Consider the following 23,194-nt stretch of genomic DNA (forward strand, 5'->3'; position numbering starts at 1 on the left):
ATCTGGGACCACCAGCTGCATGCAACACACACACGTTGAACTGGATCAAAGCTGGCCCACCACACTGACTTCAAGAAGCATAGTGAAATGTAGTGGTTATAGTGTGTTGACTAGGACCTGAGAGTTCAGGTTCAATGCCCTGTTCAACTCTGAAAGCTCCTTCACTGGACGAGTCCCAGTTTCTAAGCCTAACCTCCCTCACAGGGTGGTTACAAGAATGAAACAGAGAGAAGGAGGACCGCATAGACCACCTTTGTTCCTTGGAGGAAAGGTGGGATTGTTGGCATCCATCATGAGAGAGAATGGCATGTGCCACTGGGGATGAATTCAAACCGCTGTGTTGGCTGCACCAAAGTGCAAGCCTGGGCAGTGTGGATGGAGGTCCTGGGCTGCCCAGATGACAAGAAACCACTCTGGGCCTTGCTGATGATATCCCACAAGGCAGAGGAGGTTTAAGACCAGAGTTTTCCTTCTCAATGGGTTACCATCCCAGGTTGGCAAATCCCATCTTCCCCCTCTATAGCACATGCAGAAACCACCTTATGGACCCACTATTGGTTCGTCCTCCAGAGCCTGTCTTTGCATGCAGAGGAAGTCCCTATCTCATGGAAGGTTTGAGACCCATCAGCTACCCTCACCTGGTTTAGCCAACCAGTTGCATGCTGACAGCTTCTAGGAGCTACAGGTGGGAGCTGAGAGCAGGATGGGGACCAAAGGTGGACAAACTACCCCAGAAGGAGCTTAACATGTCCCCCACCAAAGGGACTACCCCTGGCCCTAACACCCCAAAGGTGGGATAGAAATGTAATAAATAAATAAAGAGACCTCTTCCAAGACCAGTAGCTCTTCCTCCAATTGTTGTGTTTCTTCCTTCACTGCCAATAAGTACTCAGTAACAGACTGCCGAGGATGCAGCCCTTTTTCAAAGCGGTTGTACATTCCACTCCAGAATCTGGAAAACGAAAGAATGAAGTTGCAGGACTCACAAGGAAATCCAGTGCATGCCTATTCAGGAGTATGTCCCACAGAGTTCAATGGGGAAAGTTCTACCTAAATGAGTATAAGATCGCTTTTAAGGCCCAGTGCAGACCTCTATGCCAGCGGTCAGCAACCTGCAGCCCACGAAGACTGTTTTACTGGCCCATGAGCCACCCCTGAACTGAGCTGCCCACTCAGCGAGCACCCCGCACTCTGCGCTAAACCAGCACAGCATGGGAACTCGCCAAGCGGCACCGGAAATCGAGCCTGCACATGTGCAGATACCGGAAATCGCGTCTGCATGTCAAGACGCTGAAAATTGCTTCTTCGCAGGTGTGATTTTTGGTGTCTGAGCATGCGCAGAAGCCATTTCTGGCACTGTGGACATGCGCAGACAAGATTTCTGGCATCACACTGCGCCAGTCTGGCTCACAGACAATCTCCGTGGGAGTGATCCGGCCCATGGCCGGTAAACCTTGCTGACCCCTGCTCTATGCTATACTAGACACAAGTTTAATAAGGGGGGAAGTTCCTCAAATTTCAAGTTGACATGTGAAAATCCTTGCCTGCCTTCTTCTATCTAGGGGCTAATTTTAACATGGAAGTCTGCAAAGCCATGCAGCTGAAATATATATTCCTGGATTTCTGAGACGTTTCTGTCTGGGAAAGTGACACATTTCAGCATGAAGCAGCTGTCGAGCAATCAATATTTCACAATTTGCCGCAAGCACAAGATCCCTGAAACAATGAGTGTGCTGCAGTGAGAAGGAACACCTAATGTATAGGCAGATGTTTCTTCACATAACCCTGAGACGCTGGTTCCCCCGTGACCTACTCTACTCTGTCATTGTCACAGACCTCACCTACATGACAGTTCCCTGGTTAACCTGAAAACAGTAGTCTCAGAGACGGTGGGGTACACCATAAAGACATGTTGTGGACAACTTGGGTTAGACTTATCCGCCCTGTTGTCCAGTTCCTCCGGTTACATGCAACCAAAGGTCGGTTGCGTGCGCATAAGCAGATCAGAGCAGGGTTAAGTAACAGTCAGAGGTGGATTCAGAATAGAGCTGTTTAGAAAGGGCTTGTGAAGCTATTTTAAGAGGCTCTGTAATGCTGTAAGTTCTAATGATAGCGCTAAGTGGATTCCTGTCGACACAACCACCCCTTTCCCAAATCTATAGTAGTTCAGTTTAATTCTCAAGAGGCAATGTTATCTTAAGATCAACTTTTAAAAAACAATTTCCTCGGGGAACAAAGCAATCAGAACAATAAAACAGCACACCCCGTAACGGAAACCAATGAGAGATCCTGATTTTTACCATTTGCATTTGTACATAAAACATTTACAGCTTCTGAATTGTAGCAATAATAAACATTATTTGTAAATTTCCATAAATATAATTTTAGGGGACTGGATGTGCTCGTTCCAGTGTCAGCGATCCTCGCAGCACATCAGGGTTAAGACTGCAGCCCCATTAGGCATTTGGTATCCATAGCTACCAAATGTGTGAAGGGACCAGAGAGTACATGTGGGGCTAGCCCCCCTCCCACTGACTCTGCCATGCATGCCAGCCCCACCAGCTGCATGATTTGCATCAGTTTGAAGGGCACTGCTTCTGGGCATGTCAGTTTCCAACATGAGGACAGGACCTCTGATTAACCAAGCTTTCCCATCCCTGTGGAGGAAATCCTATGTGCTGAGGAGGGCCCCTTGTCAGACTGCTGGTAATGACTCATCAGCTTGTAGGTGTGCCCACCACATGCCGTAGCAAGTATTGTGCCTTTCAGCTGACCCCTTCATGTGGTTGGTGTCCATGGGTACCAAATGCCTCAGCAGGGCCCGTCTATGCTGCAGAAGGCCTTCTCGGTAGTTGCGCCTGGCCTGTGGAGCGCCCTCCCATCAGATGTCAAAGAGATAAAAAAATCATATGACTTTTGGCAGCTCTGAAGGCAGCCCTGTTTCAGGAAGCTTTTAATGTTTGATGTTTCGGTGTGTTACTTTATACTTTATTGGAAGCTGCCCAGAGTGGCTGGGGCAACCAGGTCAGGCAGGGTACAAGAAATATGTTGTTGTTGTTGTTGTTGTTGTTGTTGTTGTTGTTGTTGTTGTTATTCCACAGGATCATAGAAAATATATATAAACTCTAGCTTTGGGAGTGGGGGGGGGGCTAGAAAAACGAAAATGAGCAAGAAATCTAGGAATATATGTAAGTGGCCATTTGGGAAGAAAGTCCTATACAGGCACATTTGACTTTAAAATTGAGAACTTCAATTATTATTATTATTAATTAATTAATTTGTTTGTTTGTTTGTTTGTGCCCCGGCTATCTGACTGGGCCGGACCAGCCACTCTGGGCAGCTTCCAGCATGTATAAAAACATAGTAAAACATTAAACCTTAAAAAGCTTCCATATACAGGGTTGTATATACAGGCAAGAGAGAGAGAAAGAGAGATGATGATGATGAGATATATATATTCAATATAACTTAAGGATGACATTTGCTGAAAGATGTTAGAAATCAAACCACATGATATCTGCCACATAAAAAAGATGCATGCCTATAGCCTTGCTACCAAGCCCAACATTGGTGCTGATGGGAACAGGTGCTTTTAGAACAGATATCCTAATACAAATTTATTTCAGGACTGGGCATTGATATTATTTCCGGGAATAATCCAGCGATACAAGTGAAGCGTCTATTTAGCAAGAAACTCCACATGGCTTTATGTTTCCTAAACGGAACATTATCACATTACTCACACACCGGAATGAAACCTGGGAAACGGACAGCAGCATTTTGTCCTAACGTTTTCCGTTAAGAGAACATCCAGTGGCAAGATTGTCACTTACTTGTAGATGATATGGCAGGGTGCGGACTGTGGGTGCAGGGTCCGGTTATGGTCTTCCCTGTACAGCGGATTCACATAATCAGCCCGATTCTTCCACAAGTGAGCCCAAAGTGAGTAAGTCCGCTCTTGAATCCTGTGAGTTTATTTGAAAGACAAGTCCCATGAATACAAGCCCAAGCCAAAATACGCTGGTGGAAGTAGGTTAAGAGAGCAGGTGTTTAGTTAAGAAGGCTAGAATTCAAATGCTCTGGACTGGGTACTCTTTGATTCAAGCTCCCCTATTCCGAATGGAGAGGGATTAGAGGAGGGGTGGAGAACCTCAATCCCTGAGGCCAAAAGTGGCCCACTAAGCCTCACTTCCCAGCCCTTTGAACCCTCTCCAAAGAAGAAGAAGAGTTTGGATTTGATATCCCGCTATATCACTACCCGAAGGAGTCTCAAAGCGGCTAGCATTCTCCTTTCCCTTCCTCCCCCACAACAAACACTCTGTGAGGTGAGTGGGGCTGAGAGACTTCAAAGAAGTGTGACTGGCCCAAGGTCACCCAGCAGCTGCATGTGGAGGAGCAGAGATGCGCACCCGGTTCACCAGATTACGAGTCTATTGCTCTTAACCACTACAGCACACTGGCTCTCCAAAAGCACATCCCTTTCCCAGGCTGCAGTCTTCACTGGCCCTCGGGTGCTTCTGTCTGGATTGAATGTGTCCTTGGCCTATGATTGTGCTTCTTGCTTAGTTGAGTGGAAAGGGTGAGGCAGGGGGACGACGCATGCGCACACGTTTTTCACATAGAAGCTAGTACCTTTTGCATGGCTGACATGCAGCCTACCGCACAAAGTTGCACCTGTTGTTCAGTCCACTTTTTGTCCTGGGGTCTGCTCAGAACTTGAAAACAGAGCAAGCTTTCCCACAAGTCAAGGCACTGTCAGGCAAGGAATGTCCACATTTAGGAATTAACTCAAGTGTTTCCCAAACAGCTGCTTTTGGACTACAATTCCCATCATCCCTGATCACTGGTCTTGCTAGCTAGTGATGGTGGGATTTGTAGCCCAAAAACAGCTGGACACCCAAGTTTGGGAAACAATGATGTTGCCAAAAGTGCACTTACAAGTTAGGAAAAGGCCGGGCCATCAGTCCTACGTCTCTCAGCTACACCTAAGTGTGCACCCGATGAGGCAGTTGCCACAACGGAGAGGCCCCTCCCTTGAACCTGGCTTACGTATCTCTTCTGGTCCTGGGAATCAGTGGAGCAGGACTGAAGGGGGCAGGAGGAGTGGGTGTTGAAGCCCTTGACTCTACACCAGCCTGACCTCTCTCTTCCTCCCCTGCACCTGGTCTTCACTCTCCAAACCTGTAGCTTCTCCTGCCTCTGACTCTTGCCTCCTGGCTGTTACAGGTTCCTTTCTTCCACGTCAGTCTCCAACCCCCTTCTGCCAGTGTACACTTGTCAGTGTTCGGCCAGTGTCCCTGACCTAAGGCAATGAAGCCCTTGAATTGAAAAATGTTGCTCACCCCTAGTCTAGACGGTACATTCAACTCCAAATCAAATCCAATGAATAAAAGTGATATAGCAGGGGTGGGAAACCTGTGCAATTCCTATTAGCCAGGCTGCCAGGGGTGGATGGGAGCAGGACTCCAACATCACAGCAGTCCAACAGGCCTAGGGTTGTAGCAAGCTTGAGACGTTTGAAGTCCAAGTCATGGCAAAACACAGGTCCTTTCTGTTCTCAAAAAAGGCATGTTATCAGACTTCCATCTGGAACTCCTTGACCACTGGCTGTGCTGACTGGGGCTGATAGGAGTTGTAGTCCAAAAGATATGGAGTTAACTAGGTTGGGAAACCTGATAGAACTTGTAGAACTAGGAAGTGGAGGGTAAAAGATTTTCATGGCCAGGACTGCCCTTTCCAGTCCCCCATTCATCTAAATGAAATACAGCTCTCAAGGAGTGAATGGCCTATTGTGCATACGTATCATTTAAGTGGCAAGCATGCCTTACTTGAGCTCTCGCCTTTCCTTCTGGCAGTTGCACAGGAAGTTCCCAAACTGGCACGAACAGATGTGATGCTGTATGTGGATTAGGAACCTTTCATTGAATTCAAAGGCACAAGGAAATTGTTCCATAAGCTGCCAAACACACTCGATGAACTGATCAATGACTGGTGAGATCTCCTTTGGGTCTCCATCTAAATTGCCATACCTAAAACAATCCCAAAATGAAAAGTTAATTCATAGCAAATTATCCTTTTCAATGAATGACACCCTGCACCATTGCAAGCCCAGTCCTAAACTTCAATGTAAATAATTTTTTAAAAGAAAAAGATTACTTTGGTGCTATTCCCAGCACTTCAGAACCAAGTCTGAAGTTTGACTTGGCTGAGGCATGAGAGTCAGCCGAAGCCTGAATAGCTAACATCTCAATTTATTTGCATACAATCAGAAAATAGTTTGCCTACATAGTCATACACAAGGCAGTCCCCTGGTTATCTTGAATTACTACTACAACACCATAGTTTGAAACATTGCACAACCACTGCTGTCCCTCAGTCAAAGATTGGCTGCCTCATACAACATGACAGTTATGGAAGATTTAGCTCATAGCTCAAAGGCGCAGCTATAGGTATTATTTAGAAAGTGTTGTTCATTTGCTATCCAATGGTAGCAACACATTTCATTGGCTGTAGCCTCATGAAATCTACACATAGCAAACCACACTTACCTGTGATTAAATTTATGGCCAAATGAAACCCAGTCTTTGTCAATTAATACCTAGAAGGAGAGAGGTATGTATAAGAAGCTCACATGCATTTTTAAGAAAACAGAAAATTATCTTCACTGTCAGTCTAAGGCAGGTGTGGGATACCTATTTTCAGACTCCAACTATCATCAGCCCCAGCAAGCATGACCAGTGGCCAAGGATGATGGGAGTTGTAGTTCAGCAACATCCAATGGGGAAAATAGAAAAGAGGTGAGACCCGTGCTTTTTAGGCAAGAGTCAAGTGGAAGTGTGGATGAGCTTTCAGCATAGACAATCCTGAGCGAATGGGCAAATGGTTGACTCAGCAGAAGGGAGCTTTCATTGCTCCTATGCTACACTTGCTCTCACAGAGGCGCATAGAACCAAACCACTAGATAATTAAAAGTAGCTTTAAATTACTTTGTGTTAAGGAAGCCTCTGCTATATTAAGCCAAGTAACTACAGAACATATAGCTTGTTACAAGTCTCCCTTTTTCTGCAAAAGCAAGCATGCTTACCATAAACCCTTTCATAGTTCTGTAATATGGATCTATAAGAAGGCTTGCTATGGAGCAAACCTGAGCTGTCCGGTCCCATCCGTCAGAACAGTGAACAAGAACGCTCACTCCTTCTTCAGCAACAGCCTAAAATACAGAGGAACATTGAAGAGATATATAGCCAATAAAATGCAGAGTGGTAACATTTCCATCATTTGTGTGAACTACGTCAAACTGGTACAGCCAACTCAAAGAACGACATGCTTGGATTTGCAAAGTTTCCAGCTACAGTTTCCCAGCATCCCTAGGTGTTGCTTGGAAAGACCCCTGTCTGAAACATGTGCCTGTACAGCATAGACCAGGGGTGGAGACCAGAGGTGGGGAATCTGTGACCTTCCATACATTGTTGGACTCCAACTCCTATCAGTCCTTGTTGGCATGTCCACTGGTCAGGGACAATGAAAGTTGCAGTCTAGCAGAATTTGGAGGGGCACGAGTTTCCCATCCCTGGTGTAAGCAAAACTTAGCTAGATGGACCAGTCATCTGAGTCCGTCTCAGGCAGCTTCTTATGTTCCAGTGTTTCCAAACAAAGAACTCTACAAGTCAACATAATGCACTGGGCAGATCTTGGCAGGCGGTGGACAGCAATTATATATCTTGTCATATTTTGCTTCTGTCAGCTTTAGGGGTCACGCCCAGCTTGTCAAAATGTTCAAATCAGCTTATTGATCCTGTGTCAGGGGTTGACATGCTGTCCACAAAGGCTTTCACTGGTGCCTTTGGGCAGGTGTCCCAGACTATAAGATTTCATTATTATTATTTTTTTAAAAAGGTCTCTAGCTCATCTAGAAAGAAAGTTATGGAACAAAATGTGCAGGTACCTTCTAAGCAATTTCTGTGAAATGAGAGTGAGGGTGGTGTGGCTACCTTATATATATATATTCTAGAACTGAAAAATGCTCCCTGTTGATATTAAACAGCAAGAGCATCAGTGTGTCTGTCAATATAGTGTGATCTCTGCAATCAGAACCAGCAGAACATAGCTGACTTCCCATGGAAAGCATAAAGTTGTTGCAGGCAACCATCTCTCTTAATTTTGTGTTGTACCACATTGCTCGTGGAAGCCATTCTGTGACTGATGCCTCCAGAACGCTCTCAAAATGTGAGATATGGCCATTGGTCCAAAAAGGTTGGCAACCCCTGCTCTATGTTCCCTGGTTGTTGGGAGTGTGGTGTCAACAGCCACAGGTACGCAGGACAGGTAATGGTAACTTGGGCAGGACAGAGTGGGCTAAAGGGGCCCATGACACAATTTGTTTCAGTAACATGGTACCTGTTTGTTACAGAGCAACACCGTCTACTTCCCTAGCCTCATACATTTCTTACATAATAAATCCCTGGAGGCAGCAGCAAGTCAACAGCATAAAATCAGGTCTCCTGAATCAGCACTATCCCAATTTCTTTCTAAAAAGTACATACTGCACCTTAGCAATAAAGATGCCAGCATCCATGATGGCTTTGATATGCTTTAGCCAGCCTGAGTTCTCTAAACCCCAGAGGAAGTCACTCATCGAAGGAGATCTCAGCTCGCAAACTGCAAAATACACCAGCTTCAGTAAAGAATTCTGTTTATAGCCAGTTTTACATTATTGTCATTATTATTAATGTTTTTAAAATTTGTATGTCACCCTTCATCCGCAGATCCCAGGGTGGTTTGCAGCATAAAATTGCAACATAAAAACCACAAAATACATAGACTCCTAGAGTTGTAGAGTTGGAAGGGACCACAAGGGTTATCTAGTCCCATCCCTGCAATGCAGGAATATGTTGCCCAATGTAGGAATCAAACCCACAACCCTGAGATTAAGAGTCTCATGCTGTAACGACTGAGCTATTGGAGAGGACATAGTAAAAGTAAGAACACTGTCTTTTCCAATACATAGCACATGAAAAAGGGGAATTAAAAAAAGGACTGGGAGCTGGTTCCCACATGCATAATCGTAGCTTTTAGTGCAATTATATACAGGTGTACCCAAAATAAATTTAACAGGGGTATACTGCCACATAAAGGAGCACAGCTTTCAGAGTCACAAGGATGACTTGGGAAAGGTGTGGATACACCTTTTTGTTGCCAGGACTGCCTAAATAGGTTTTCATCTTTCTTCAAATGCACACACTATAGAGTAATACAGAATCAATCTGCAATGAGCTTTTATTTTTGGAATGAAACCAGTTTCTCAAGAAGTGCTTTTCAGGGGCAGGAAATATGTAATAGATCTAGACTGTGTGAGGACTAATAATAAAAACGAACCCAAGTCTCCTATGATTCTGAAATAAGAGGTCATGTGTGTACAGTCGCACAAAGCTGCAGAATGCTTGCTTACACATCTAGGGACAAATTTGTTATATGTATAACAAAGCCCAAATTTTATTTAAATGAAAAGCAGTGAAGGGAGGCAACATGGGGGAGGGTTGCTTTTTACCCACCAAGCATGGTATTCTACCAAGCAGACAAACTGCAAATTGACCCTCACAGATAAAAGTTTAAAAAACAACAACGAAGGGGAAGCATTTTAACTTGTATTGATCAGATTTAATTTGTAGAAGCTGGGACCCAAATAGAAAGCCTTTGTAATGAGTAGCATCATACATGTCATAAGCTAGAAGCTAGAGACCCTGGGATGCGGGTGGCGCTGTGGGTTAAACCACAAAGCCTAGGGCTTGCCGATCAGAAGGTCGGCGGTTCAAATCCCCGTGACGGGGTTTTGACGGGATTTTGCTCCCATTGCTCAGTCCCTGCTCCTGCCAACCTAGCAGTTTGAAAGCATGTCAAAGTGCAAGTAGATAAATAGGTACCGCTCCGGTGGGAAGGTAAACGGCGTTTCCGTGCGCTGCTCTGGTTTGCCAGATGCGGCTTAGTCATGCTGGCCACATGACCCGGAAGCTGTACGCTGGCTCCCACGGCCAGTAAAGTGAGATGAGCGCTGCAAGCCCAGAGTCGTCCGCAACTGGACCTAACGGTCAGGGATCCCGTTACCTTTAGAGGCCCTAAAGCAATTCAGCTAAAGCCAAAGAGAATGCCAGGAGAATGGTAGCTTGAAGGATTGAAGAGACGATAACCAAGTTGCAGAGCACCCAAGTTTAAGGCCAGATCTGTCTCATAGGATTAAGCTCCCAAATTTATTCCCAGTTATCTGCAGCTAAAGGATCAGGAGTGATTTCGTTTGATGTGAAAGGGCCCGATGTCCTGAAGAGTCACACCTGGTTGGAACAGGCCAAGAGTAGCCAATGTGGTCCTCTGAAGATTCTGTTGGACTCCGACTCCCATCATCCCTGACTATTACCTATGTTGGCTGAGGGTTGGAGTCCATCAACATCTGGAGGATGCCATGTTGGCTATTCCTAGAGTACAAAATCCTGGCCAGATGAGCAAATATTCTGCAGGTTCTTGTAAATTTGATGCTTGGACACATATGCCCTTACTTAACCCAGAGTCCTTTCAGCTAACCTTCCATCCAGTGATCTATCACAAAAGGCCATCTTAAAAAATGGCATCTCACAGAACTCCTGATGGCCCACTGCTGACAGCAAGAAACCTGTCCAATGATTTATGTATCCATGCAGATGGGAGCACAAGCAATTAGCGGCTGGATTCAAACCGAGATGGCTGCCTCTTGTTTGCAAAGTGCAGGATAAAGTCAAAATAGAGCCTTCCTCCCATATCAGAATCAATATTTGCTCTCCACTTTACTGAGCAAAGTCCATAAAGTCCTAAATTATAGGCCTGCAACCATATAGACATCAAGAGAAGTCCCGCTGATGTGGAGTTCAACTGTGAGGAATTAAATAACTAAGCAAAAGCTCCATTAGATTGCACTGGCACCTTCATATACGCACCAAAAAGCATTAATTTATAAAAAGGGTCTGCAAAGAGGAGAATCTGGGACAGATCTGGCCCTAAGCACAGGAGACAACCCTCAGTGGGTGGGTGTGTTTGTGTGTGACTCAAATATCAGGCAAGCTCAGCAACTCACAAGATGACCTTATTTCTCTTTCGAACAGGGAAAGCTGGTGGCTGGTGAGGAATGCAACCCTATTAACTATGAATACTAGAGAAAGAGGTAATGACTGGTCCGATTTTTTAATTTACTTAATCAGGAAGCATAACAGAACCGAGATGACTCAGCCAGTAGAGCATGAGACCCTTAATCTTAGGGCCGTGGGTTCGAAACCCACATTGGGCAAAAGGTTCCTGCAGGGGGTTGGACTAGATGACCCTTGTGGTCCCTTCCAACTCTACAAGTCTACGGTTCTCATATTTGTATCCTGCCCTTACTCCAAAAGGCTGAGAATAGAATATGTGGATTAATCTCATTTCACGCTGACAATAAGCCTGCGAGATAGGTGAACCTGAGAAATATGTCACATTGCTTCCCCCAAAGAATTCTGGGAACTGTAGTTTATTAGAGGTGCAGGGGCTGTAACTCTGTGAGGGGTAAACTACAGTTCCCATGATTCTTCGGGGGGGAGCCATGTGCTTTAAATGTACGGTTTTGATGTGCAACAGAGTGACTTGTTTAATGGAAATTCCCACACCCAAATTTTAAGTATTCTACAAACAACAGCTCTCTTCACACTACCCTTTCTGATATCGTATAAAGCACAAGTATGCACAGCTCATTTCATTCAGGTATGCACCCCGGAAATTTTGTTGTTTTGGAGGAGAGAGCAGATGTGCTCAGGTAGAGCAGAAGTCCCCAACTACTTTGGGCCCAGGAGCACATTTTGAAAACTATAGAACTGTCAAGGGCATTACAAAATGCCCGTTTCACAGAAGAAAAACTGGTGATGCTCGCCACAAAAAAAACCCAAAACCCTTCAAGCAAATAAACAAAAAAGGCGGCAACGCCCTCCAATAAAAATAGGCTTCCTCCAAATAAAATAATAATAATAATAATAATAATAATAATAATAATAATAATAATAGTGTAAAGGGGCAGTGGCAGGGGCCATCAGCAGATGCCAAGGGGGCTCTCTGCGGGTACCACTGTGTCTACCGGGACCACACTGGGGACAGGGCAAAGTCCACATTTTCAATATTTGTTGCTGAAACACAGAAGTACACACAGCAGATGACTGATCATTTTTAACCCTCTCCCCTCAGGATCTCGCTGCACCGAAAAGCACAGATGAGGAAAAAACCACAAAGTTTACCTTCCAGCATTTTTTGGAGACTGCTCCTCATGACATGAATGTTCTCAATACCTATGAACTGAAACTTGATGTTGGAGTAGTTGTCTTCATTCTCATATCCTTTCCCAGCTGCTCTGTTTGCCATTGCATTGAGCTGCAGAGGGGGCGTAAGAGAAGAAAGAAAAAACATCGAGCTGCAGAGGAGATGGTGCTCATTCTGCTACATGACAAAGGAACAGCATGCAGTATATACAAAAGCAAAAACACTTACAGGAGTATTTCACTCCACTGCATATCTAATTACAAAAGGCCACCTTTTAAACCTATTTGCACAGGGGCAGGGAGGGATCAGAGTAAAATTGGAGCTTTCTTTGACATTTGAGCTGCAAGAACTAAGAGGCTTTTATATTTTTCAGCCCTCAGGTCTTTATTCCAACCTTACTCCAAGTGCTAATCAAGACGCACACTCTGTGTTTTATCTTCACAATGACCCTGGAAGGTGGGTTAGGCTGAGAGCTAGTGACTTGCCCATGGTTCCCCAGTGAGCTTGGTGGCAGAGCGGGGATGTGAGCTCAGTGCTCTGCAGACTAAATCATACACCCTAACTACTGTGCCAGAAATGGTTCTCAATTGTCATCACAACCCGCAGTGCAATTTGGGACGGCAACACTTTGAAGCAATCAAATTTTGCAAGGATACCTGGGGTCCTCTGCCTACAGGCTGTCAGGGGCTAGACCATGAGTAGGCAAACTAAGGCCCAGGGGCCGGATCCGGGCCAATCGCCTTCTCAATCCGGCCCGTGGGTGGTCTGGGATTCAGCGTGTTTTTACATGAGTAGAATGTGCCCTTTTATTTAAAATGCATCTCTGGGTTATTTGTGGGGTATAGGAATTCATTCATTCCCCCCCCCCCCCAAAAAAAAATAGTCCGGCCCCCCACAAGGTCTGAGGGACCCCTGCTGAAAAGGTTTGCTGACCCCTGGGCTAGACTGAGGAGGAATGGTGGGGGCCACCCCCCCCTTCTCCTGAACCTTCCCGAGAACAGGAGGACAGTATAGATTTAGATCAGTGGTTTGCAGAAGGGCATAATTCAGAGGCTGCAGAGGAGAGAAGCTGGGAAATATTGGAAGAGGAACAGCAGGAAGAAGAAGCACAACCAGGGGAGAGATAGCTGACAGACTCAGTGTCCTTGGAAAGTAATCCTGACCCCCCCCCCCTCCTCTTTCTCCCAGAACCAGACAGGCATTGAAAGTAGTAGAACAGAGAGCTCAGCAGCAGAAGGCTCAGATTAGCGGACGCAGGACTGACGTAGAATAGGGGAGACGAAGCGAGGGTGGGACTTTACTAGCAACACCATTTCTAGAGAGAGACCACATTCCTTTGTCTCTCGCTGTGATTATTGAATAAACTAATTGGTAAGAACTCTTCCATTTTTTATCTGCTTCTTTGCTGCCACCGGGGGAGGGATCTGCCACAGGCACACAACTGAATCTCAAACACACACACATGATCCCTGTCAGTTAGGGCCAAACCACCTGGAGAAGTACCCACTTCTCATGGTCCCTAAGCATAACTTTTCAGTGGCAGAGCACATGATCTGCATACAAAAGGTTCCAGCTCCAATCCACGAGATATCCAGACAGTGCTGGTTAAGACCCCCTCCTTGATACCCTGAAGAGCCACTGCAAACAGCATCAACAATACTGTGCTAGAAAGACCAATAGCCTGACTCACTAGAAGGGAAATTCCTATGCTCCAATATGGACTACCATCCCATACTTATCTGGGCTGTGATCGAGAGACCCAACTGGGATGCAAATTGGAAAGTAAGCCCCATTGAACTCAACGGGCTTACTTCTAAGTACATATGTGTCTAGATTTGCACCCGCTCATTTTTCCTGGTGACCACATCCATTGCAAAAATCAAGCCTGCTGCAATCTGCCGCCCCCCATGCTAGAATGTGATAGCATGCTGAGAACTGGCTGTAACGTATATTGATGGATGTTTATTTCGATGCAAGTGGCGTCGGAAAACTATAACAGCAGCTGCTTCTTTGGCAGCAAAATAATCACGACGGCCTTTCCAACCAACAAAACATTTACACTTTTCTCTCAGCACCTATGTACCCAGCACCCACCCAGTCCTCGTGACGTAATGCCCACTCCATATATTAAGGTTGCCACTTTAAAAGGGGAGAGCATGAAAATAAAATACAATGGCTATTTCTTATCCAGTTGCATTAACATTTATTTTTGTGCTGTTGAAGCAAAGTCTGCTTTTAACATCACAATATATCCAGAAGATGGCACTATCTCTACAGTACCGCAGTGGATTTACATAAATATGCTGATTGGCTCCCAGATGTTGAATTTTTGATGGCCTGTGTTGATTTGCTAGGGTGAGTTAATTAGTAATAAACACTTTTTAAAAAGTGAGGTAACTCAGGAAATTTTATAATTTTGCAGGCACAGCACAGAAGAAAATTTTCAACTTACTGACAAAATAACAAACTTTATCATAAGTTAAAGAGAGAAGAGACCCTTCCATCCTGGGCCCTTCTGCTTCCCATGTTAACTTTGTCAAATCTATCAGAGATAAGGATGCATCTCAGATGCATTCAAAAAGAGAAATCAGTGGCAGATTTGCAGTTCTGACTGCAGTGCAAGTAAACTGGGACAAAATTCACACCAGAATCCAATGCATTCTATTGAAGGTCTGAAAGGCTTTCCTGATGATAGTTAAATTCAAGGGCTCTTATTGTATTTATAGCATTGGTGTTACAGCAATTGCCCATAACCAAGTTAGAATGTTTGCTAGCATTCCGTGACAGCACAGAATGACCACCAGTCAAGAATGGCACAATGTAGAAAACTCATAGCCTCAGGCAGCTGTAAAATTATTCTGCTGCAAGTCTGGCTGTCTTGACCTGTAGTGATCAAGTTTGAGACAAGCAGTTGGCAAAGGAGAGGGAGGGAGTCTGATTGTACTACCTGATACTTCCTACCTGGCATTATCTGGAGTTGGGGAGTTGGCTGCACAAGTTACTCTCTATCCACTGGTCTTTCAATGGAAAGCAAATCTTGCTGAATTGCCCCCCGATCAGGGAAGTTGGGAGTGCTCAACAAGCTGGTGATGCCCATGACTACATGCTACAGCATTCTACTTCAAAAGTACTTTATTTTGCAATATGGAAGAAGAAATCAAATCATGCGATAGCCTTTGCCGGATATTTGAAAGAACACACATACAATAAGCTTGCATACTTCAGTGCTGGGCCATTCTTCTAAGGGGAAGAAGAAGAAGAAGAGTTTGGATTTGATATCCCGCTTTATCACTACCCGAAGGAGTCTCAAAGTGGCTAACATTCTCCTTTCCCTTCCTCCCCCATAACAAACACGCTGTGAGGTGAGTGGGGCTGAGAGACTTCAGAGAAGTGTGACTGGCCCAAGGTCACCCAGCAGCTGCATGTGGAGGAGCGGAGACGCGAACCCGGTTCCCCAGATTACGAATCTACCGCTCTTAACCACTACACCACACTGGCTCTGATTCTGCCAGTGTCAGTTCATGGAGCTACATGTAACATCCTCTGGGTCCAGTGCCCCCCTCCAGGCTTCAGTAACACATAATTTCTAAAGCATAGCCTTAGGACTATTTGTTTGCTGTTCCTCTAACTCCAGAACTCACAACAAAAGAGCTAAGTAAAACCATATTTCCATCTTCTGAGATTTGTAGCAGCAAGCTCACAAGGCGCTTCAAGGCCACCCAGTGCTAACCAACTCATTCAGATGACCTCTGACATACTTCTACAGGCATGCTATTGTAGATCTTCTGAGACGCGCCAGGCTGTAATTGGCATTAGCCACCACAAAATAAGCACATACACCACAGAGTACACATTTTCTCACTTTTGGCCGTGTATCAACAACATAGATGAAATCACTTCCTGGATTTGCCTTCCTGATCGACTGAAGCATCTGTTCGTCTTCAAGGCATCGGGCACTGAAGCCCGAGAGAGGCTGGCTACTCCTGCATATGGAAGCCTGCGAGGAAACAAAAACAGAGACAGAAATATTCAAGTTAACACGTTTAGCACGGCCAAAGGGAATTTATCATCTAGAAATGGAAAACAAACCCCCCAGACGCTTGCCACTTGAGAAGTAAAAATTCCCCTCCTGGGCATTGTTGACCAAAAGGTGTTAAAGAAGGACAGAACTTTTTTCATGTACGCAACTACAGCAGCAAGAATACTCATTGCAAAATACTGGAACATGCAAGATCTTCCCACACTGGAAGAGTGGCAGACGCAATTGATGGACTATATGGAACTGGCTGAAATGACGGGCAGAATCCGAGATTTGGGAGAAGAAAAAATGGAAGAGGACTGGAAAAAATTTAAGGACTATCTACAAAAACACTATAAGTTGTATGAATGTTAAGAATTTGCATGATTTAGAAATTTTAGCTTCAGCTACTAGATTTGGTGGATAGGAAACTAAGTCACAAGTAAGAAAAGGTTGAAATTTAAAGTTATACTATGTTTATTTTAAGGTATAAGTAACTGATAAAAAATACTTTAAATTCAGAAGTATAATATTTGAAAGATACAAGCAAGGCATGAAATAAGGTAATAATGTGCTGATATGTTTTTTGTAAAGAATGCAGGGTGAGGGAGATGTGGGGAAGTCCAGTTGGTAATGTAAAAATGTTTTTGAAAGTTGGATCTTTTTTGCTACTTTTTTTGTTTCTTTTCTTTTCTTTTATGTTTTTTATATCTCTGACTTTGTATTTGAAAATGTAATAAAAATATTTATTTAAAAAAAAAAAGAGAAGTAAAAATGTAGCCTATATCAGGGTTAGGCACAGAACTGCTTTGTAAAGCCCTTTGAGGTTTTCTACACTCAAGTGGTATATAAGTTTTATGAAATAAATAAAAATGAACCTCAGCTAGGCTCTCTTCTTCTCCCCTTCCCCCAGCATATCTGCCGGTTTCAAAGAAGCACCTATTATGCACCTCAGCTGCATTCCCACCCATAATTGAAGACCCAGGCAAAGGATTCAGCATTAATATCCCCAGAGGCTCTATAAGAACTCTCTCCTTGTGCATCTCCCGACCCTTACGTTCCAGTTACTACAAATATATGAGGTTGTAGAAGCGCATCAGTGATGCCTCCCCTCCAGTGCCTCCATTGCTTCTCACTCCAATGGGGAAGTGAGACTGGCAGCACTTTTGCTTGTGTCCCAAAGTGAGAAGCTCATTAAGGTGCATAGAGATGGAAGGGGCATTGCAGGTGATCAAATCCAACTCCCTGCTTGATGCAATTATCTTTTTATTTTATTTTATTCTATGTGCGGACAAACAGACATAACACACAGTCATACATTATTTAACAAACAGAAAAAGAAAAATAATAAAAAAGAAAAAAGAATTAACAGTGTTAACAAAAGGAACCATAGCACACACAAAAAAACCCCATACCTCAAAAATACTCTAATGAACAATATATTTTAACAAATTTCAAATCCCTTTTCTTTGTTTACTTGATGCAATTATCATTTGTCCCTCATGGTTTTTAGCTAATAGAAAATGAAGAGTCAGTCCAAGTGAAATAAGTCATTGAAAAGCTTTAGTCCCACACTTACGTTATTTTGCTTGTAGTAATATGAAAGTGCTGGGAAACGCCTCCTGCTGCGGAATTTAGAGCTTCCCATAATGATGTGGGCAGTGGCTGATTTCGGCACATACACTTCGGTGGGGTAAGAGTCACAGACCTGTCCAAAAGCAGCAGGAAATCAAGATGAGTTTCTTGAAGCAGAACATAGCATGATCTTCTGGAAGACTCACCTAAGGATAATTTCAAAGGGCCTCACAAATAGTCATACCCATCTGTGTGCTCAGTACGCTTAAGAAAAAGCCAAGCAAAAAATAACCGAACAAAGTTTGAAAGCTTGCACTATCTCACATTAAACACGAATTCCATATTTCCTGAATAAGAGTGCTTTATATGTTAAACTGGATGTTTTCCCATGCTCTGATGCACCACTCAAAACCCCTTCTGCATCCTGCTGAAAGCTTTCTGTTAAAAAACTCAAACATTCTGTTAAATGAACTCAAAAAATTTATTTACTTCAAGAAGCAGCACTCAATTGAATGATGGGGGGAGCAAAGCAAAACATGATGAGATTGTGTCACACAACTTCTTTGTACTCTGGCCCAGTTCAGACATCACAATGTTGCTCTAATAAATTATGGTTTATCAGCCAAATAACAAACCATGTGCCCATGCACTCCCACACTGCTCAACCACTATCCTCCTGTACCCAGCTTTGACGCTTATATTCTGGTTTTTAAAACCCTTTCCCATGATGTCCAAAGAGGGGAAATGGTTTATTCTGGCAGTGCTTAAACCATAGTTTGGATGTCACAGGAAACTGTGGTTTAACAAGCCAAGATGTAAGACCCAAAGCTGAGAGCATGAGAGACGAACACATGAGCACACAACTCCATAAACCATGATTTATCAGTCCACAATCATGCCTGAATTGGGTCACTTAGTTACCAGGCTAATGCAGGGATGGTAAGTGGTCACTGCTGTCCTTTGTGTCCCACATTATCAAGTACCGCACCTTTGGTAGCAGCAACTCACCCTGTAATCTCTATTAACATCACTGAGCTGCCAGTAATTATTTGGGACCCCCATCCGATTATATTCTTCCTTCATGTTTGTCAGATTCCAACCTTGCTCTCGCTCTTCTTTGTTTAGCTTGGGGTTGAAGGAAAAACAGTACAACTCTTCATATTTAACTGAAGGACAGGGAAAAAGAGACACAGACACTATTTATCCATTTGATTTATTATTATTGCATCACAAATACCAACTTTTATTCGCTTAGTTATGCCAGCTGTCACATTTTTCAAAGATGATAACCAACGAAGCTTGCAATTCGTTAGGGAGGACTGCATTTGTGTATATGAATAATCCAGATGGGATTTCAAACAAGCTCTGTATGCTGTCTGTCCAGACACTTTACAGCCAAACTTTGCAGACAGCTAACCTTTTCCCTGATTGGGAGGGGAGGCAGGCAGGGTGTCTGATGTTAAGAGCTGCATTTCTTGCTCTTGTGTTTTATCCAGTTTGCTTGTTCCGTTAACAGCGTGTCATTTGATTCATTTGCTCAGACCACCGGTTTGATGTGCCATGCTTGCTCCATTTTTCTCCTACTGGTACTGTGTAACTTGGGCTGCAAGCATACAGGTGGCCAGAGGCCAGTTGAGTGGCTCCGGAATGCACATCAGTACCACTCTACTGATGGAACAGGCCAATGGCCCATCTAGTCCAGCATATTGTTCTCACAGTGGCCAACCAGATGCCTATGGGAAGCTCTCAAGGAGGTCCTGAATGGAGCAGTGCTCTCCCCACTTGTGATTCCAAGCAAATGGTATTCATACTGCCTCCTACAGTGAAGGCATGTTGAGGCAGGATCCAAAGTCTCCTTGTACCTCAACATATTGCAGGACTAAAGAACTAAACCAGCCCTAGAGAGGGAAACCAAAACACATTGTGTCAGGGAAATAAGAAAAGGCTGTCTTCACTTCCCATGTGGCTCACATTGAGCCAGCAGGGCAACATGAAGTGGACATGAGCTCTGGCATGGATTCTCAAGGAAAGACACTTCCATAGAATTGCTCTGCCCACCTATGACTTGGGCGGCAAATAAATAAATAAATAAATAAAAATTGGCCAATGAGCCCTGCAAATGCCATTAAAATTTTCGCTTTTGTTTTTAGATGGCGTTTATTGTTTGAACACAAGTCAAGCAAACAAAAAATACCTGGTCAATATAATTTTATCTTAGATATTTATGGGTCACCTTTGTATTCAACAACAGAAGACACACAACAGGATGAAACAGATTTAAAGAGCAACTGCACACCAACACAATAACAACAAAATAAAGATATACAACAACTGTAATACAATTTCTTAAAATATTCATAATCAACTATTTTGAGTAAAAGTGTTCCGACAAGTCAACTGACAGCATTGTGACCATCAGCTGATGAAGATCCCAACCCAGCTAAGTTGATGGCGTAAGGCACTATAATTCTACTATCCTTACTTTATTATTGCTAACTTTCCCCTACGTTTTATTCCCTCGCTTAAATTCATGTTTAAGTAGGACTTAATTTCTGTACTACAAAGTGCACAGCCACTTTAGCGAGGTGGAGATCGGCTAAGCTACTGCCTCTTCTCTTTCCTTTGACCTTAAGAGGAAAAGAAAATGTGTATCGCACACTCCGTTACGATGAAATAAGGGGGAGAGAGCACCTTAGCCAACTGTTTTATGTTCAGGAGGACTGACGCAGTTAGACTGTTATCTACAGGAAATGGCTTAGTAGATTACAGCAGGATCTTCCAGCAGAAACCTGACATCAGACTACCATTGGTCACCTGTGAACCCTACCACAGTGAAGGCAGATCCAGAAGCAAATAGAGAGAATTCAGCTTTGGTCCATCCTGTTCTATAACAGTAGGAAACAATTAACTGGATGTTATGAGTTAATCTCTTTAAAATGTTGTCATTGGGGGCAGGGTAGGGAGGCTTGCGGCAAGGCAAGGTACCAGTCGCAGGTGACCTTCAGGTTCCTTCCTTCCCTACAATTTTATGAATTGATGTCCCATAAAATGGCCAGAACACAACTAACAAGATTGCCATGTGGGATAAACCCAAAGCAAATAAAGGGCTCTTGCAACAGCTAAGTCCCTTATACGCAGATGTTTGCAACATGCTCAGAATAGGAGGAGAGGTCTTCTTATGGGTCAGGAATTAGTTAAGTAGCAGGAAGCAGAGGGGAGGAATAAATGGACAGTTTTCCGAATGGAGGGATGTAGAAAATGGAGTCCCTCAAGGATCAGCAATGGGTCATGTGCTTTTTAATTTGTTCATAAACAATCTCTAGTTAGGAGTGAGCTGTGAAGTTGTCAAGTTTGCTGATGATACTAAATTGTTCGGGGTTGTGAAAACAAAAAGAGATTGTGCTCCAAAAGGGCCTCTCCAAACTGAGTTAATGGGTGGTGAAATGGCAAATGAAGTCCCATGTAAACAAGTGTAAAGCAATGCATGTCAGTGCAATAAATGAACGGTAGCTCCAGTTCCCAGGATTCTTTGGGGGAAGCCACAACAGTTAAAGTGGAACAAATGTGCTTTACATGTATGGTATGAAGTCTCTGCGCCCTACGAAAGCTTCTCCAGTGTCATCTATAAAGAAGTAAAGTGAATCCATCTGTGTGAATTACTTGCCATATCAGGAACAGCCAGCACAAATTGGATTTGGCACTGGAAGTGTATCCAAGCGCTGATGCCCTCTTACTTCTCAAATGCAAAACAGAAAAATCCTGCAGCACCTTAAAGGCAAAGAGTTGCAGCCAACCTATGTCCCATTCAAAGTAGATCCATTAAAGTTAATAGCCATGACTAATTCAGGTCCACTATATTTCAATGGTTCTATTGTGAGTACAACTTAAATTGGATACGACCCAAGCAAAAAAAGGTGCCCTAAGTCTGTTTGTTATTTTTGCTGCAGAGACCAACATGCCTATGTAGAACTATTGAAGAAACTTACTTCACTGCATTGCTTTCAATGGGATGCACATTTAAATCAATAGCCAAGTGCATCTGGTCACACATAAATGCCCATTTTAAGTGTGACTAGAGCAGGATTAGAGTATGTAGATGGATACAACTAGTAATCTATGTTGTACAAAAGGAGTGCTGTATACAAGAAATGGAGAGGAAATTAATCCATAAACTTTCAGAACATTAAACCATAATTCAAAAAATAGATGAGGGCAGGGTTTGAACAGTTTCTGGAACTCAAACTTTTCTGCCTCCATCTGTTTATTGTCATGGCATGGGTTTATGTACACTGTTCCATCTGTTTATGTACATTGTTATATTTAACCTGGGGGAAAATATCTCAAGTAGAAAGATCTGGCTGGAATTTTGACGTGTATTTGTTCACCAGCGTCCAAAACGTGCATTAAAGTCATCCATTACACCAGCTCACATCACTGGCTAGGAGCTCTCACAGCTAGATCAAGTTAGAACAAACAATGTCCTATTTTCAATTCAAGGCTTTATCAACAGTTCAGTCACAAAGTGTGAGGTGCAAAGCTTATTCATATTTGCAGGTTATTGGAAGTGCTTGACACAGTTGGCAGGAATGAGGGACATGGTGGGATGTCGCCAGAACCACCTGTCACAACCTAAGCAGAAAGAGTTCTCAAATCTTCCTCGATAATACTTTTCCAGAAGTTCACAGCCTCCAGACGCCACCCACTAAACCCTTACATATTTCCTTGCTCACATTATTATTTCCTCAAAGGGGACTTTCTCCAGCCCCTTGATCATGTTGGTTTCCCCTTTCTACACCTTTTCCAGTCTACAAAATCCTTTGTTGTTTTTGCTGCAACACAGCTACACCTCTGAATATTTGTAAAAAGGAAACACCTTAGTGCTGTGCTAAAACTAAATTCAGGCCCAGTCTGCAGGTTTACAGAACAAGAGGATGAGAAATAAAGTTCTAAATCAGCTGTGTAAATGTGCTGATTGATATTAAAAGATTAATGGAGCTAAGGAAAAAACTAAAAATAATAAAAATGAAGGATCCCTGTCCCATGGAACCTTCCCTGTGAGGAGAAAGAGAAATAGTGACATAATGGCCAGAGAGTTATGGGCAAAACCAGAGATGAGCATGACCATGAATGGCTAAAGAGAAGAGAGATGAATGAAATGATCATCAAATGCTGGAAGGAGATGCCTTTTCCACAACTGTGCTATCAGATGGCACAGAGCTTTTTTGAAAGACAGCAAACAGATATTGCATTGTTTGTACACTTGGGTGAAAGAGAATCATAACAGCCTCCTCAGCATCAGGG

At 43.6% G+C, this 23,194-nt stretch overlaps 1 protein-coding gene across 2 annotated transcripts in view; it reads right to left on the minus strand.

Moving 5' to 3' along the window:
- Positions 1 to 23,194, minus strand: part of MTMR7 (myotubularin related protein 7) — a 36,980-nt gene that overhangs the window by 4,088 nt on the left and 9,698 nt on the right. The window contains exons 4-13 of one of the 2 annotated variants that reach the window (XM_028744864.2): positions 18,902 to 19,059; positions 17,898 to 18,026; positions 16,163 to 16,297; positions 12,279 to 12,411; positions 8,549 to 8,658; positions 7,085 to 7,210; positions 6,549 to 6,598; positions 5,829 to 6,029; positions 3,834 to 3,965; positions 826 to 952 (exon numbers count right to left, since the gene is read on the minus strand). In XM_028744864.2, coding sequence (XP_028600697.2) covers positions 826 to 952; positions 3,834 to 3,965; positions 5,829 to 6,029; positions 6,549 to 6,598; positions 7,085 to 7,210; positions 8,549 to 8,658; positions 12,279 to 12,411; positions 16,163 to 16,297; positions 17,898 to 18,026; positions 18,902 to 19,059 — 1,301 coding nt within the window. The remainder of the gene's footprint in view (positions 1 to 825; positions 953 to 3,833; positions 3,966 to 5,828; positions 6,030 to 6,548; positions 6,599 to 7,084; positions 7,211 to 8,548; positions 8,659 to 12,278; positions 12,412 to 16,162; positions 16,298 to 17,897; positions 18,027 to 18,901; positions 19,060 to 23,194) is intronic. The other variant, XM_028744865.2, reaches the window with a different exon arrangement.

Source organism: Podarcis muralis, chromosome 9 (genome assembly GCF_964188315.1).
Source record: "Podarcis muralis chromosome 9, rPodMur119.hap1.1, whole genome shotgun sequence".
Classification (NCBI taxonomy): Eukaryota; Metazoa; Chordata; class Lepidosauria; order Squamata; family Lacertidae; genus Podarcis; species Podarcis muralis.